Source organism: Aquarana catesbeiana, linkage group LG02 (assembly GCF_042186555.1).
Source record: "Aquarana catesbeiana isolate 2022-GZ linkage group LG02, ASM4218655v1, whole genome shotgun sequence".
NCBI lineage: Eukaryota > Metazoa > Chordata > Amphibia > Anura > Ranidae > Aquarana > Aquarana catesbeiana.
The window spans coordinates 309,576,628-309,591,712 of record NC_133325.1 but is presented as its reverse complement, the minus strand read 5'-3'; the positions used below and the strand labels follow the sequence as shown (position 1 = coordinate 309,591,712).

General features: G+C 43.6%; 1 protein-coding gene across 4 annotated transcripts in view; it reads right to left on the bottom strand.

The window, feature by feature from the left end:
* The window catches only part of UNC50 (unc-50 inner nuclear membrane RNA binding protein), a 50,418-nt gene that overhangs the window by 30,416 nt on the left and 4,917 nt on the right, over positions 1–15,085 (bottom strand). For all 4 annotated transcript variants that reach the window (XM_073614671.1, XM_073614670.1, XM_073614669.1 and 1 more), the window contains exons 2-4: positions 10,777–11,089; positions 1,830–1,950; positions 762–901 (exon numbers count right to left, since the gene is read on the bottom strand). In XM_073614671.1, coding sequence (XP_073470772.1) covers positions 762–901; positions 1,830–1,950; positions 10,777–11,056 — 541 coding nt within the window. In that variant the 5' untranslated portion in view covers positions 11,057–11,089. The remainder of the gene's footprint in view (positions 1–761; positions 902–1,829; positions 1,951–10,776; positions 11,090–15,085) is intronic.

Genomic DNA, 15,085 nt, shown 5'->3' with positions numbered 1-15,085 from the left:
CATTCAGAGTGCACGTAAACCAAACTCCTGCAGGAACTATGTTTCTCTTTTAATGGAAACCTGTGCTTACAGAAATATGCCATCTTCCACTTCTGACCTTTCCTTTTGAAAATGTAGGATGCCTGGCTGTATGGTAATTCTTAAAATTGACATTTTACAGGAATCAGTTGGGTCAGCATTATCAAATAAGGTAATTATTATGAGAACAACAATATTTATTTCTTGGTATGAATAAAAGCTGCTTTTCCACAGCTTCCTGCATATGTCACATGGTCACCGGATGGTAATCATTGCTGCAGGAAGTCTATTGTTGTATCAGCAGTGAGGTTGAAAATTCCCTCAAATTCCCTAGCCCTTCTGACACAAAATATAAATGGCATGCCAGACCTTAGATGTAGACATATAGAGGCCTTTCCTGTACAGGCTACCCACTGCTCTACAGCCCAAATTTCATGCAGTGTGAATGCCCAAGGGCTGACCCATACCTAGCTCAGGGTATGTATCAGAGAGATCAGCAGTAGTGGTGTGCAGCAATGGATGGCCTCCATACTTCTATATCCCAGGTTTACTTTAAATCATTCCGTAAAGTAAAATATTTCTTATTCTAAAAAAATGATTTCAGCTAAACTTGGTTTTACCCTACAGATGTTTTTACCCAACTTTGCATAGTAGATACAACAAACTGATTTACACTTTTGAGCAAATCATCATAAAAAAAACCAACAAAATATAAAACCAGATGCTTTAGGGATTTTCCTTACCTTTAATAAAAAACAACTGGATAAAATGCAGGATAACCAAAAGCGGGTAAAAAGCATTCAAGTGCACATCCATTGCATAGCCCCATTCCACATCACAGTCTCTTCCTTGATGTTTTATCATGTATTTGTTAGAAATGAACCTGCAAAATAACACACAGAAACATACGTATTTATCACAAATAAGGCAAATATTCGACATTTTGCTTTTGCTGCTATTGCTTACTTAGCTACGGTCAAAAAAATGAACACAACGCTACTTTAAGGTGGCTCATTACTTGTAAGGGGATGTACTGTAAAATGTTTACACCCAGACAGCTCTAAAGATGAAAATATACTGCCAAGATTTGAAAGGAAAAGGTGTAATTATCATAAAAACTTTTATTGCAGCAGCTTTGAAATGTCACCTAAATGTGCCCCCAGACTTAAATAAAACAGTGCTCATGCCTTGGTAACTTATCTATATCTTCTAGCTATAGGTACCTGGCTGCTGGTGACCATGCTATCTTTGGAGAATTCTCAGCTGGTCTTTTTCTGCCCTTCCTCTATTTCTAACCTCTTTTCTTTTCTGTGGTTTTTATACCGCACTATTGGTCTTTTTCCTCCTCTTTCTCTTGTTTCTATGTTGCTTTTCTATCTTGCTGTTTATGATGGTAGCCCATCTTTGGTACATGATAAATAATTTAGCTCTACAAAAGAGCTTTTAATGAAGCAGATCTCTAACGAACTCTACCGATGAGGTGGTACCATTTCACCGGATATCTATATTATTGGTTTTGTTTGATTATTATGTTGAATTATATGATGCCTACTGTGTACATTGTTTCTTGATCTAATCTTTCTGCAAAGAGTTCCAGATGACACCCCACAAAGGTGTTTTTCTATGTAACTTATACGCACATGTACCATTATTTTGGTCTACTTCTGGATTGTCTAGTTATCTTCCTTTTGTAAACTCAATAAACAAATTGAACAAGGAAATTTCACCTAAATGATAACCATTTTTTTTTCTGGTACACTATGTGTTACATACATTTGTAGAATGTCTTAGTGCAGCGGTGAATAACATACCACATAAGGGTTGCAAAAAGTAACCCAACACCGACACAGTCAATAAACACAATCCAAAGAAGAAGCTTGAGCATCTCGAAAAATCCCATGTGTAGAACAAGTCCAAACATAATAGTGGAGACTAGAATAGGAAGAGGAAAACATACAAAGGTTACAAATTGTGAACATGCTATATACAAGACCATGTCCTCTAAATTTTATCCCACACTAGTGAATTTCCCATCCTGACTTAAAAACACTTTTACTTATGAAAGCATAAACTCATCTCATCAACCTCAAACTTCAGGTGTAAATAAACTTGCCAGTGCTAAGTGCTTTTGGCATATATTTGTCTATCGCCACTGCTGACATCTTTGCCTGGTCTTTTTCTGGGTTTGAGTTCTTTGGCCATCTTGATAGACCAGGCTGGGATGGCCTAACTTCCATGGGTGCAGGAGTTAATTCATCTTGGCACCAAGGCATGTTGTGATTGTACATTAAGCTGCTCATGTGAGGCTCCATGTGAACTAAGATGAAACATTGCTTAGAGGCAGAAGAACAACTTTTATTCAAGACTTACAGTGTCTCACTTTAATGGTCAATGAGTTCTTAGGGTTGAAAAAGTTTTTATTGTCATTTAAACAAATATCACATTGAACAACATTTGGAGTTACATTCCATAAACAGTTCAATGAGTTCTTAGCATGCCGAGGAAAAAAACTTTTATATTACCTATATCTGCACTCAACAAGATAACTGTGTATTTGGCTAGTGCAAAAGCAGGATGTGAAAGCTGTACTAACTTTTATTTAGCAGCCGTCACCTGCACACTGACAGTACACAAATCACAGACAAGAGCAGTATTTGTTTATTTCAACACAGGTTTGCGTTAAAACAAACAACTGTTAATATGTGCGCAGTAATAATAAAGTGAAATAACACACCATAAGTGCTAAAATAGGCATCAGTAGGACACAGGGCAGAGTCTCTGGATGTGTACTGATTTTGGGAATGTCAGAATTTGCATGTTAAATACAAGCAGGTCCTCATGGCTGTGCTTATAGAAATTACTGCCACCTTACCAAGCCTGAATTAATGTAAGGCAGAGAGGAAAAATCCCTGGTGGTGTGAGAGAGACGACCTCAGCCTGGGCTCCCACCAGGCCACGGCCCCAACACAATTCACTCCACCCCCCCCCCCCCCCCCCAAAGCTTAGTCATGGGGATTAATGTAAATCACTTTTTTTTCTAAATACACAATTATTTTAACTCCTTCCAGTCCACCATCTATCTATACAGTCATGGCCGAAATTGTTGGCACCCCAGAAATTTTTGCAGAAAATCAAGTATTTCTCACAGACAAGTATTGCAGTAACACATGGTTTGCTATACACGTTTATTCCATTTGTGTGTATTGGAACAAAATAAATAAAGGGAGGAAAAAAAAGCAAATTGGACATAATGTCACACAAAACTCCAAAGATGGGCTGGTCAAAATTCTTGGCACCCTTAACCTAATATTTGGTTGCACACCCTTTGGAAAAAATAACTGAAATCAGTCGCTTCCTATAACCATCAATAAGCTTCCTACACCTCTCAACCGGAATTTTGGTCCATTCTTCCTTTGCAAACTGCTCCAGGTCTCTCTTATTGGAAGGGCGCCTTTTCCCAACAGCAATTTTAAGATCTCTCCACAGGTGTTCAATGGGATTTAGTGCCAGAGGCAGCAAAACAACCCCAAAACATCATTGAACCTCCACCATATTTCACTGTAGGTACTGTGTTCTTTTCTTTGTAGGCCTCATTCCTTTTTCGGTAAACAGTAGAAAGATGTGCTTTACCAACAAGCTCTATCTCGGTCTCATCTGTCCAAAAGACGTTTTCCCAGAAGGATTTTGGCTTACTCAAGTACATTTTGGCAAACTGTAGTCTTGCTTTTTTATGTCTGTGTTAGCAGTGGGGTCCTCCTGGGTCTCCTGCCATAGCGTTTTATTTCATTTAAATGTCGACGGATAGTTCACGCTGACACTGATGCTCCCTGAGCCTGCAAGACAGCTTCAATTTCTTTGGAACTTGTTTGGGGCTGCTTATCCACCATCCGGACTATCCTGCGTTGCAACCTTTCATCAATTTTTCTCTTCCGTCCATGCCCAGAGAGATTAGCTACAGTGCCATGGGTTGCAAACTTTTTGCCAATGTTGCGCACTATGGACAAAGGCAAATCTCGATGGACTTGTAACCTTGAGATTGTTGATATTTTTCCACAATGTTGGTTCTCAAGTTCTCAGACAGTTCTCTTCTCCTCTTTCTGTTGTCCACGCTTAGTGTAGCACACACAATGCAAAGACTACGTGAACTTCTGTCCTTTTTATCTGCTTTCAGGTGTGATTTTTATATAGCCCAGACTTGCCCCAGGTGAGTTTAAAGGAGCATCACATGCTTGAAACAATCTTATTTATCCACAATTTTGAAAGGGTGCCAAGAATTTTGACCAGCCCATTTTTGGAGTTTTGTGTAACATTATGTCCAATTTGCTTTTTTTCCTCCCTTTTTTGTTTTGTTCAAATACACACAAATGGAATAAACATGTGTATAGCAAAACATGTGTTACTGCAATACTTTTCTGTGAGAAATACTTGATTTTCTGGAAAAATGTCTGGGGTGCCAACAATTTCGGCCATGACTGTATATAAACATTGCCCAGTATGTTGCCCTGGGAATGCGTTTCTAAGTGGGTGACTCTCAATCCTAGCAGTCATGGACAGCTAGGGTGCCCACTGATGATTGAGAAACAGCATTGTTCCCAATCATATGATTACTTTGTCAGCTATGACATAGTGCCAGTCAGTTGTGCGTCAGTGTTCATATACTTATTCATATACTTACAAGGATTATGCTGGTAGATGGAGAGTGCAGAGTGTCAGTCTTCTGATATCCTTTCATTGTCCAGTCACAAGGTGGGGAAGGGACAGGACCTGTAAAGTGTTGCTTAACCACTTCCAGCTCAAGGACGTCATATGACGCCCTGGACTTTGAGTGGGGATATCTGAATGATGCCTGCAGCCGCAGGCATCATTCAGATATCCTCTTTTACTGCCGGCGATTCCTTGCACTATAAGAACAATCACAGTGGCAGTTTAGCCACTTGATCATTCTTACAGGCGGCGGGAGAGGACATTACCCCCTCCCGCCGCCCTCTGGTGGCTACCGGCTCACTCGTAATATCAACTCGCCGGAGAATGAATCGGTTGAAGACGAAAATTGAGCATAGAGATTTCTGGTGACCAGATGGTCCCCAGTCATCTCCATGACCCTCGGAGGTCTGGGCTCAACATTACAATGTCATGTCTGGGCAAAGCATGAGAGGGAGCTGTAAAGTAGAGATGGCCAAACGGGGAGGCCTCCCATGCAACACAAAGGATGATATAATTCCCTGTAGTTTGTTAAAAAAGTAGGCTGGAGGCACCAGAGGGGAACTACAGAAGAGCTAAAGGAACTTGGGTAAATAAATCATCTTAACAAGGTTCACCCTGCCCACCGGAGTAAGAGGGAGAGACCCTCAGGCCATACAGTTCTGAGAGAAGGTCCTAAGCAACGGCAAGAGGTTCAGCTCAAAATGTGAGGACAAATGGGCCCTTATCACTACACCTTAATATTTAAATTCAGTAGTGCAGGTCAACCGAGTACTAATCTGGGTGTGAGGATCCGGGGTGTGTAACGGAATCAGAAGTGGCTTTTCCAAGTTAACCTTGATGCCCGAAAAGGATCCAAAAACATCTATGATTTGAAGGGCCGGAGGGAGAGGAGATGTCTTTCAGGAACAGGAGGGTGTCGTCTGCATAATGGGATATTTTGTCTACAACCACCCCCACCTGGATGCCATCAATCGAGGGAGCAGACCTAATGCGTACCGCCAGGGGTTCCATTGCCAACGCAAACAGACCTGGGGAGAGCGGGCAGCCCTGTCTAGTACCCCGAGTCAGGGGGGAAGGAGAGGACAACGCGTTATTAGAACGTATTCAGGCCGTAGGGTTACGATAAAGCAGTTGGACCCACTTAAAGTGGAGTTCCACCCAAAAATGGAACTTCCACTTTTTGGATTCCTCCCCCCCTCCGGTGTCACATTTGGCACCTTTCAGGGGGGAGGAGGGAGCAGATACCTGTCTAACACGGGTATTTGCTCCCACTTCCTGGCATAGATCATATCACCGCGGAGCTTTCGGTGACCTACGCCACTTCCGCCACCTACCCAGTCCTCCCCCTCTGTATTCTGTGAGACACAGAATACAGCAGGGACCTGTGAGGATGCGCAGTGCGGTTCGCGCATGCACAGTAGGGAACCAGGAAGTGAAGCCGCACAGCTTCACTTCCTTATTCCCTTACCGAGGATGGAGGCGGCAGCAGCCGAGAGCCGAAGGACAGATCGGCTTCGGCTGCCGACACCGTGGGCTCCCTGGACAGGTAAGTGTCCATATATTAAAAGTCAGCAGCTGCAGTATTTGTAGCTGCTGGCTTTTAATATTTTTTTTTCAGCAAACCTCCACTTTAATAATCCGAGGGCCCAATCCAAATTTACGTAGGACGGCCCAGAGGTAGCGCCACTCCACTGAATCAAAGGCCTTTTTGGCATCCAAGGAGGCCACCACCCCCGAACCGGCCCCATCCGCCCTAGAGAGATGTGTGAGCAGGCATCGGATATTAATATCGGTTCCCCTACCTGGCATAAATCCGGACTGATTCGCATGTACCAAAGCAGTGATCACCGTGTTCAATCGACCGGCTAGGACCTTAGCCAAAATTTTTGCATTCGCATTAAGGAGGGATATTGGCCGGTACGAGGAACACTGCTTCGGAGCCTTAACAGGTTTGAGAAGGACACACAACAACTGCTTCAGACATGGAAAGAGGAAGAGACCCCTTTCTTCATTGCCTTTTGAAGCATAAGTATAAATGTAGGGAGCGGTTCCCACGCATACGTCTTAAAGAATTCAGCAGGGAGGCCGTCAGGGTCCGGAGTTTTACCATTTTGCAGAGATGCCACTGCACGCTGGAGCTCTTCCAGAGTAATGGGGCCATCCAGTGCACCTCTAAAAGTAGATGTTAAGCATAGCAACTCAATTTCCCCCAGATAGTCGTATAGTTCCTCATCCGTGCCCACCATCCGAGAGCCATATAGCTCTTGATAAAATGATGCAAAACAAGCTTTAATAGAGGCATGATCAGTAAGCAGTGATTCGCCAAAATCTCGAATACCGGAGATAGACACAGGCGAGAAAGTCTCCCTAGCCAACCATGCCAGCATATTCCCAGTTTTTTCCCCATGTTCAAATATGCGTTGGGATTGATGTAGAAGCTGGGTTTTATTAGCAGATGTTCGGAGCAGGAGAACATCTCTCAGTGCTGCCTGAAAGTCAGAGTACATTCGGGGAGCTCTTGACAGGGAGTACCGTACCCCAAGGGCAGCCACCCTCTCTTCAGCCCTCAGCAAATCCTCCCTCAAGCTCCAGCGAACCTGACTGCAGGCTTCCTCTAGAGAATGCCTCGAAAGCATCCCAAGAGTTCGACAGAGATATAGAATGGTCCTGGTCTTTCCGGTAGTGTATCATGTCAGATCTATACGGCTCAGAAACCCTTGAATCGGACAACCAGAACCTGGATAAACACCACAAACTATCCCACGGAGCAGTAGATACATTCAGTTTCAATGCAAGAGGAGCATGGTCCGAGATGCCACGAGGTAGGATGGAGATGTCCCAAATTCTAGGAAGCACAGACCCTCCAACATAGACCAGGTATATGGAGGAAAAGGTTTTATGCGAGGCAAGGTGACAGGTGTAGGCGCGTTGATGAGGATGATGCCATCTCTACACATCTGTCAAATTGGAGGCTTCCGCCCAAGTGGATAGCTCCGGGGAAGTTCCAGCCCCGGAGGACAGTCTGTCCCCAGGATCCGGGACCATATTAAAATCTCCAAGAATCAGCACATTATCCGTAGAGTAGGTAACAATTTTGGCAATCGATTGGTTAAGCAGTCTCATGGAGGCAGGGGGGGCAAGTACAGCCCCACCACCACCAGTTTTAATCTATCCACCATGGCGTGTAATATGACATAGTGGCCATCTGGGTCCAGCTCCAGTGCAAACAGCATTTTTTTGTGAATTAAAATCCTGACCCCCCTGGAATAATTGGTATAAGAGGAATGGTAATGGTGTCCTACCCAGGGTCTCTTAAGACTCAAAAGTTTACTGCCTACTAGATGGGTCTCTTGCAAAATACAAATCTGGGGACGGTAGGAATTCAAAAATTGAAAGACCAGGGACCTCTTCACGAAGGAGTTCCGACCCCTGGTGTTCCAAGACACTATATCACAGTCAGCCATAGGCACTTCATAACTAGGCAAAAAGGGGCCTAGGAGCAGAACCCGGACCACCGCATTAAACAGTTCATGCAAAACATGGCACCCAAAGATAGGAAGGGGTACATCGCTTGTAAAGTTAAAATAAAAAAGAGAGATACAGCAAAACAGTCCCAACCATCCCCCATCCCGCCAACCCCAACCCTGGGGAGGCTTGTTAACCAATCCCAAAACAGAGGCCTTAAAGGGGTGAACGTGTGCAGAACGGCATCTACAGTCTGGCAGTCAATTAGCACACAGTTTGGGACCGGATCAGAAGTGTGGGTGCAGACTCCCAGCAGCCGCTGGGGGTACAAACTTGAGCAGCCAAGCTGCATAGGGCAATAGGCGTAAGGAGACAGGCCATAGGAGAAAAAGGGGGGATATTGGATAGTCTGATATCCAGGTAGGAGTAACAAACAATGTGTCAGGGGATGACAGAACAACAATTTCCTCCCCTTGAAGAACCAAGAGACATGTCGTGAGCTGGCAACGGGAAGAGTAGTAATTAAGGAGCCAGTTGGTAGCCAGTGTAGCAGACGCGTAGGACTAAGGAACTAGGTAGCTGCATCCTATGTAAAAGATCAGCAGGGTGTCAATTCAAGCTGAGGCCTCCTTAGGGGATGTGAAAAAAATTAGACAGACTCACCATCTTCCACCCGTATCCTAGCTGGAAACAACATACTGTATTTTACACTCTCGGTGAAAGCCAGACTCCGCTCCAAATCAAAAGATTTTTCTTGCCTCTGTGTTTCCAGCGAATAATCTGGGAAAATCAGGAGTTTGGCATTTTCAAAGCGCAGCTCACCTTGGGATCTGGCCTTCCTCATCACTATGTCATGATCATGGAAATGTCAGCAGTTTAAAGATGAAAGTGCAAGGTGGTGCTCCCTGGGGCCCCCTAGTGGAGGGTATATGGTGAGCTCGCTCTACAGTAAAAAATGGTGCAAAGCGACCAGAAGGAAGAAGCTGTTGTAGTAGACGCTCAAAGGTGGTGAGGTCAGCACCCTCGACCCCCTCAAGGAGGCCCAGAATGCGCAAATTGTTTCTCCTGTTGCGTTTTTCGGCATCTTCGGCACAAGCTTCCAACTCCTTAACCTTAGTTTTTAGGGTATGTAGATCAGCCTCATGGTCACGTACCGTGTCTTCTGTCTGGGAGACCCTCTGCTCCACCTTAGTCACCTGGCCATGGAAGGAATCAAAATCCTTGCAGATAAATTCCACATTAGCCTGTATGTGGTCCATTTTATCGGTCAGGGTAGTGATCGCCTGCATGACCGCTTTATAGTCTGCCACCGTGGCTGCCAGCCGTTCAGGCTCCTCAGACTGGGTCGGCATGCGGGTAGAGGCTGTAGGCGAGGCCATGGCTGCGGCCTTACCCGCGGTGCTGTGGCCGCACGATGTCATCTTTCACAATATACAAAAAAAATTGGGCCCCAGTCAAGGGATCCAGCAGCGTAGCCACCCAGGCCAATTCTTCGCCGGTCTTTGGGTCCCGGGTGCCGGCATGTTTACTTTAGTAAGCTAAGTGTCACTTTTTGCGGCTTAACGGCTGGCTTCTAACTGTGTATGCACGAGCTGTGCTGCACTTTGTGAATGGTCCCACAGTCTTCTGGGACCTGTGACATGTGTAACAGAAGGTTGTGGGCAAAGAGGGGTGGAGGACAAATTGCTGCTCAGATCGCCTAGGTTAGTGATGGCGAACTTTGGCACCCCAGATGTTTTGGAACTACATTTCCCATGATGCTCATGCACTCTGCAGTGTAGCTGAGGATCATGGGAAATGTAGTTCCAAAAGATCTGGGGTGCCAAGGTTTGCCATCACTGGCCTAGGTGATCAGAGCAGAAGTGTGAGCAGGTACCCAACAAAACTAGGTACCTGCTACCCAAAACAATAATGTCCAAATGTGGGAGGGGGGGGAGGCAGAAAAGTGAAACTTCCTCTTTTGGGTGAAGTTCTGCTTTAACTGCCAGATGTCAGAACTGGATGGGCAGAAATACAAATGCTTTGGCAGGCAAAATAGCACACATCTGTATATTACATCTGCCCAGGTATATATTTAGTGATCTGCCTGTTGTTCACCCTTAACATAAACCAAGAGGCAAAGCCTAAGAAATTATTTACCCTCTGATTGATGTCGTGCCCATATAAAATACATATAAACACCTTAAAAAGCTGAGACACCCTAGATAAACATATTTGAATGTACCAACATCCATATATGAAAATTCAAACAAACATACTTCAAGAGAGAAATTACCACACCAATTACAGCATAATACAGACAATTCTAAAATTGATCATTTTTAAATACCTTGTAAAATCACAGCATTTTTATATTAATATTTTATGAAAATGCTGTGATTTTGCTAAAAAAAAAAATTGTCAAAAATGATCCCTTTTAGAACTGTCTGTAATATTCAGTATTTGATAAAGGTAGCTTAAAAGTCTTATCTAGTACTATGTTTCTGTGAAGACACATAGACAACATTTAGCATCATCACACAGCTACTCCAGCCCATACATGCTTTTTAAAAGACTGTTGTACGTAATCAATGTGTGCAAATAACCTACCACACAGCCATATGCTTAACAGGACCAGGAATGCTGGATCATCTCTTGCCCACTGATCTTTGGTTTGTTTCCTGTACTGGAAATTTCTGTAGACTTTCTGAGGCGAGGTAAAAAGATAGAGCATCTGCCAGATGGCAAATTCAAAGTCCATATGCCTGAAGTGAAAGATTCTCCGGAGATACTTATACCTCTTGGCCCCAGCAGTGTGTCTTGCTGCATCCCGAGAACCTAGGGTGCCATTGCTCTGTGCCCGGGAATTCACAGACGTGGTGGGCAGCATTTTGTGCTGTGAATTGATGGTCTTACATAAAGCCTGCAAGAAAAAAAGTAAAGATTTACATTTGTATTATTTAATACTAAGCTTCCAATGTGCCTTGATTTGCAGTTATTTCACTGTCAGAAGATGACTAAATGTATCACCCAAGTGTTGTGCTCCCTAGTAGAAGGTCAGGCTGTTGCCGTGTGGGAGATTTATCAATTACATTACAAAAAAGCAGTTAGAACATCTCTGCAAGATATCAGCATGGCTAAACTGTTCTGTGCACTAGTCTGAGGGACAAGCTCCGCCCAACGCGTTACATCGGGAATGACTTCTTCAAAAAAGTAACACGTAGGATGTAACTTGTCCCCCAGAGTAGTGCACAGAACGGATGATCCCTTCTCACCAGCCGCAGCCCGTTCTGTGTTGCTACCTAAGCTGCCAGCCGGAGAATGCAGTGAGCGGTGAGTCACAAGTGGTATCTTGCGCTGTGTAATGATATGATGTTCTGCAATCACTTAATATTTAGTGTGCGAGTGTGGTTTTAAGCTTTTTAATAAAAGAAAATCTAGTTTTATACAAAGAGCACTATTGGATCTTTTTATTTATCCTTTCATGAGCTGCATTTACCTTTCCTGGTAGCTGGATATAGAGGAGGTTAACATATAAGGAGCCATTTTTTTTATTATTTAAAGGTCCACAGCATAAGGTGAGCGGCCATCCTTTACCTGTCAGTGGTAGAATCCTTTTATGATCATGGCGGTTCTTTCATACTGAATTTAAATTGAAGATTGATCACACAGAAAACATTTTTTCTACTATGTTGATTTGCACAGTTTGCAGTTTGAACTGACACATGATTGGAATTATTACTGAATTTAATGTTTGAATATTATCATCACAAGTATTGTTTCTATTGACACTAATTTTGTATTTATTTATTTTGAGTGCACTTCGTGACATTTGGTAGTGCAACATTTTATTCTGGCATTATAATATTCAATAAACTCAGAATGAAAAAAAATAATTCCTTTCTATGTGCCATAGTGATGACCCGCATTTATCCAGTACAAAAAAATGCAGGTCACTGCAGATAGTGTGAATAAGCACTTAATGTCAAAGTGCACAACAGGAAGTTAGCACCCCACGCCACTTAGTGAATGAATCACATTAAAAGGGGAAGTCCACTAAAAATGTATATTTCTCTCTTTGATAAATGCTGGAAAGTTAAAGCTTCTCATCATTCTAGGGAACTTCCCTGGTGGGATCTCCTGAATCTGCAAACCTGATTTAGTAATTATGCACGGATCCAACTCCCCTGATTGACTTTTTAATTTTATGTTATAGATAATACTATGGCAGAGGGAAATTGCTGTTGGAGAGCACCATTAGAAACCTGAGGGTGACTCAACCCTTCAGACCCTACCTATAACCACTATTTAGTAGTTGGCCCCTTAATACAATGGTATTAATGATATTAGCACATATTTATTGTCTTTTTTAAATAATAATACAGATTGAACATGAATAAAGGCATTAATAAAATAACATCACATTGAGCACTACTAAGCGTAAAAAGACAAACTAAAAACAATAGGTAAGAAACTCGAAAATTGTTTTAAAGTGAAAAAGACAAACAAAACATCTAATTACAAGGCTTAGGATCAAACATGTGTAGACTGCTGGAGGCCTAAGTTACTTTTGTATGTATAATTTATAGTAACGGAAACAACAAATTATGCAAACAGCACAGAACGATGCACATAGATACAAAGAACTGTAATGTAAAGCATACAACACTGTTGGATAGATCACAATAAAATGTTTTATTCTCTTGCAGTTTTTTTTTAATCTATTATTAGAGGTCAGGTGATTGCAACTTGTTCCTTCCTTTTCTGACAAGGATGTATATAGGTTCCATCTAATTCCCAACTGACAGCTTTGGGGTAGTCAAAGCATAGCGGTCATAACAAAAGGAAGGGTGGGTGGGTGGGGGGAGGGTGTGGTGATGACCATTTCTGACCAGCCTCTAAAAATGCTAGTTATTGGGCTGTATCTCAGATCTAGAACAAGCATGATGAAAATGAGTGTAAGGCCGCATACATACGAGCAGACTTTTCGCCGGACTGGTCCCACGGACAATTCGACTGTGTGTGGGCCTCATCGGACCTGCAGCGGACTTTTTCGGTCGAAAATCTGACGGACTTTAGATTTGGAACATGTTTCAAATCTTTCCAACGGACTTGAGTCCGGTCGAAAAGTCCGCTCGTCCAACGGACAAAAACCGTCGGACTAGGGAGGCCTAGGGCAGCTACTGGCTATCAACCTCCTTATTTTAGTCCGGTCGTACGTCATCACGTACTAATCCGTCGGACTTTGGTGTGATTGTGTGTAAGCAAGTCCTTTTGTTGGGAAAGTCCGTCGGAAGTCCACCGAAAGTCCATCAAATAGACCGTCGGACCAGTCCGGTTGAAAAGTGTGCAGGCTTTGCAGTTTCTAGCTACCTTTGAAAAGTCCGCCTGTGTGTACGCTGCATAAGCCTTTGTTTTTTAAAGCGCTGGTTCACCCACACCGCCAAAAAAAAAAAAAAATATTAAAAGCCAGCAGCTACAAATACTGCAGCTGCTGATTTTTAATACATGGCCACTTACCTGTCCCAGGGTCCAGCGATGTCGGCAGGCGACGCCGAGAACCCGCTCGGTTCTCGCCAGCTGCCGCCGCCATCCTAGGTGAGGGAATCAGGAAGTGAAGCGTTGCGGCTTCACTTCCCGGTTCCCTACTGCGCATGCGCGAGTCGCGCTGCGTGTCCCAAGTGGTCCCCGCTCTCTCCTGGGAGCTGTGTGTTTCCCAGGAGACAGCGCGGTGGGGACAGGAAGAGGCATAGATTCCCATGGGAGTGTATGCCGGAAGTGGGTGTCGATACCTGTCTTAGACAGGTATCTGCACCCCTCTGAAAGGTGCCAAATGTGACACCGGAGGGGGGGAGGGTTCCGAAAAGCGGAAGTTCCATTTTTGTGTGGAACTCTGCTTTAAATGTATGCATTGGTAATTTTTTTTTTTTGGATAGAGTGCAGAAGGGCTAGATCCCCTGTCAATTTTTTATTGCTGCAGAACAAATGTAAGGCTCTGGGAGTTTTCAAACTTATACAGTCAGATGAATGACAAACTTCAAACAAGTTCAAAAGCTCTGGCAAGGCAGCTCCTCTCACAGCAAAGCTTCCTTTAATGGGCACTCAAAAGTAGCTGGTAACGCAGAAATATAGAAAGGATGCCAGAGAAAACAGCAAGCACACACATCTATATTAGAACCAGTATTTAGCTCTCCTCATAGAGTAACACTGAGTGGCAACTCTCCGGTTACTGCTTTCTCTGAGTCCATCCAAGTTGTATCCTGTGTTGAGCCCTGATGAATGGGGGGGCGTGTTTTTGCATCTGAAAATGCAATATCTGCTTTTCATGATCTATTTATCAACAATCAAAACAATCTCGGGCTCTTACAACTGTTGTTGGTCTGGCACCCCTTTCTAAAGTTCTTACTGCTGTATCTCTGCAGGAAGATGCACCCAGTTTGACCTGGTGACCACTGTCACCGAGACAGAGAGTGATGGAAAAAAAAATCTAAATTGTACAGTTGCCAGCAGAACAAGAAGTGGCAGGAAACCTCCAATGGAAACACATTTCCTTGACAACTGTATAAAAGGGATACAGTTGTCCTTTCACTTCACTTCTTGTTATGGCTCCAGGACAGGAAGTGAAGGGAGTTCCCCCGATATGGGCAAAGACAGAAAAAAAAACTGAAATGGGTTTTAAGCATTCCATACTCTACCCAAACCAAAATAAGTCTATACTCCAGCACCTGCCAGCCGGGTCATTCATTCACAGTATTATGTAACTGGGAAACCGACAAGTCCCTTTGTGGCAATGTTCAGGAAAGTGGGAGGACGGCGAGGAATGAGGAAGTGGGTAAAAAGTGGGAAAAGGCTGTGATTTTGTTAGAGGCTGGGGGAAGAGAATGACAATGATTTTAGTTTTAGTTGTCCTCTTTAAGGG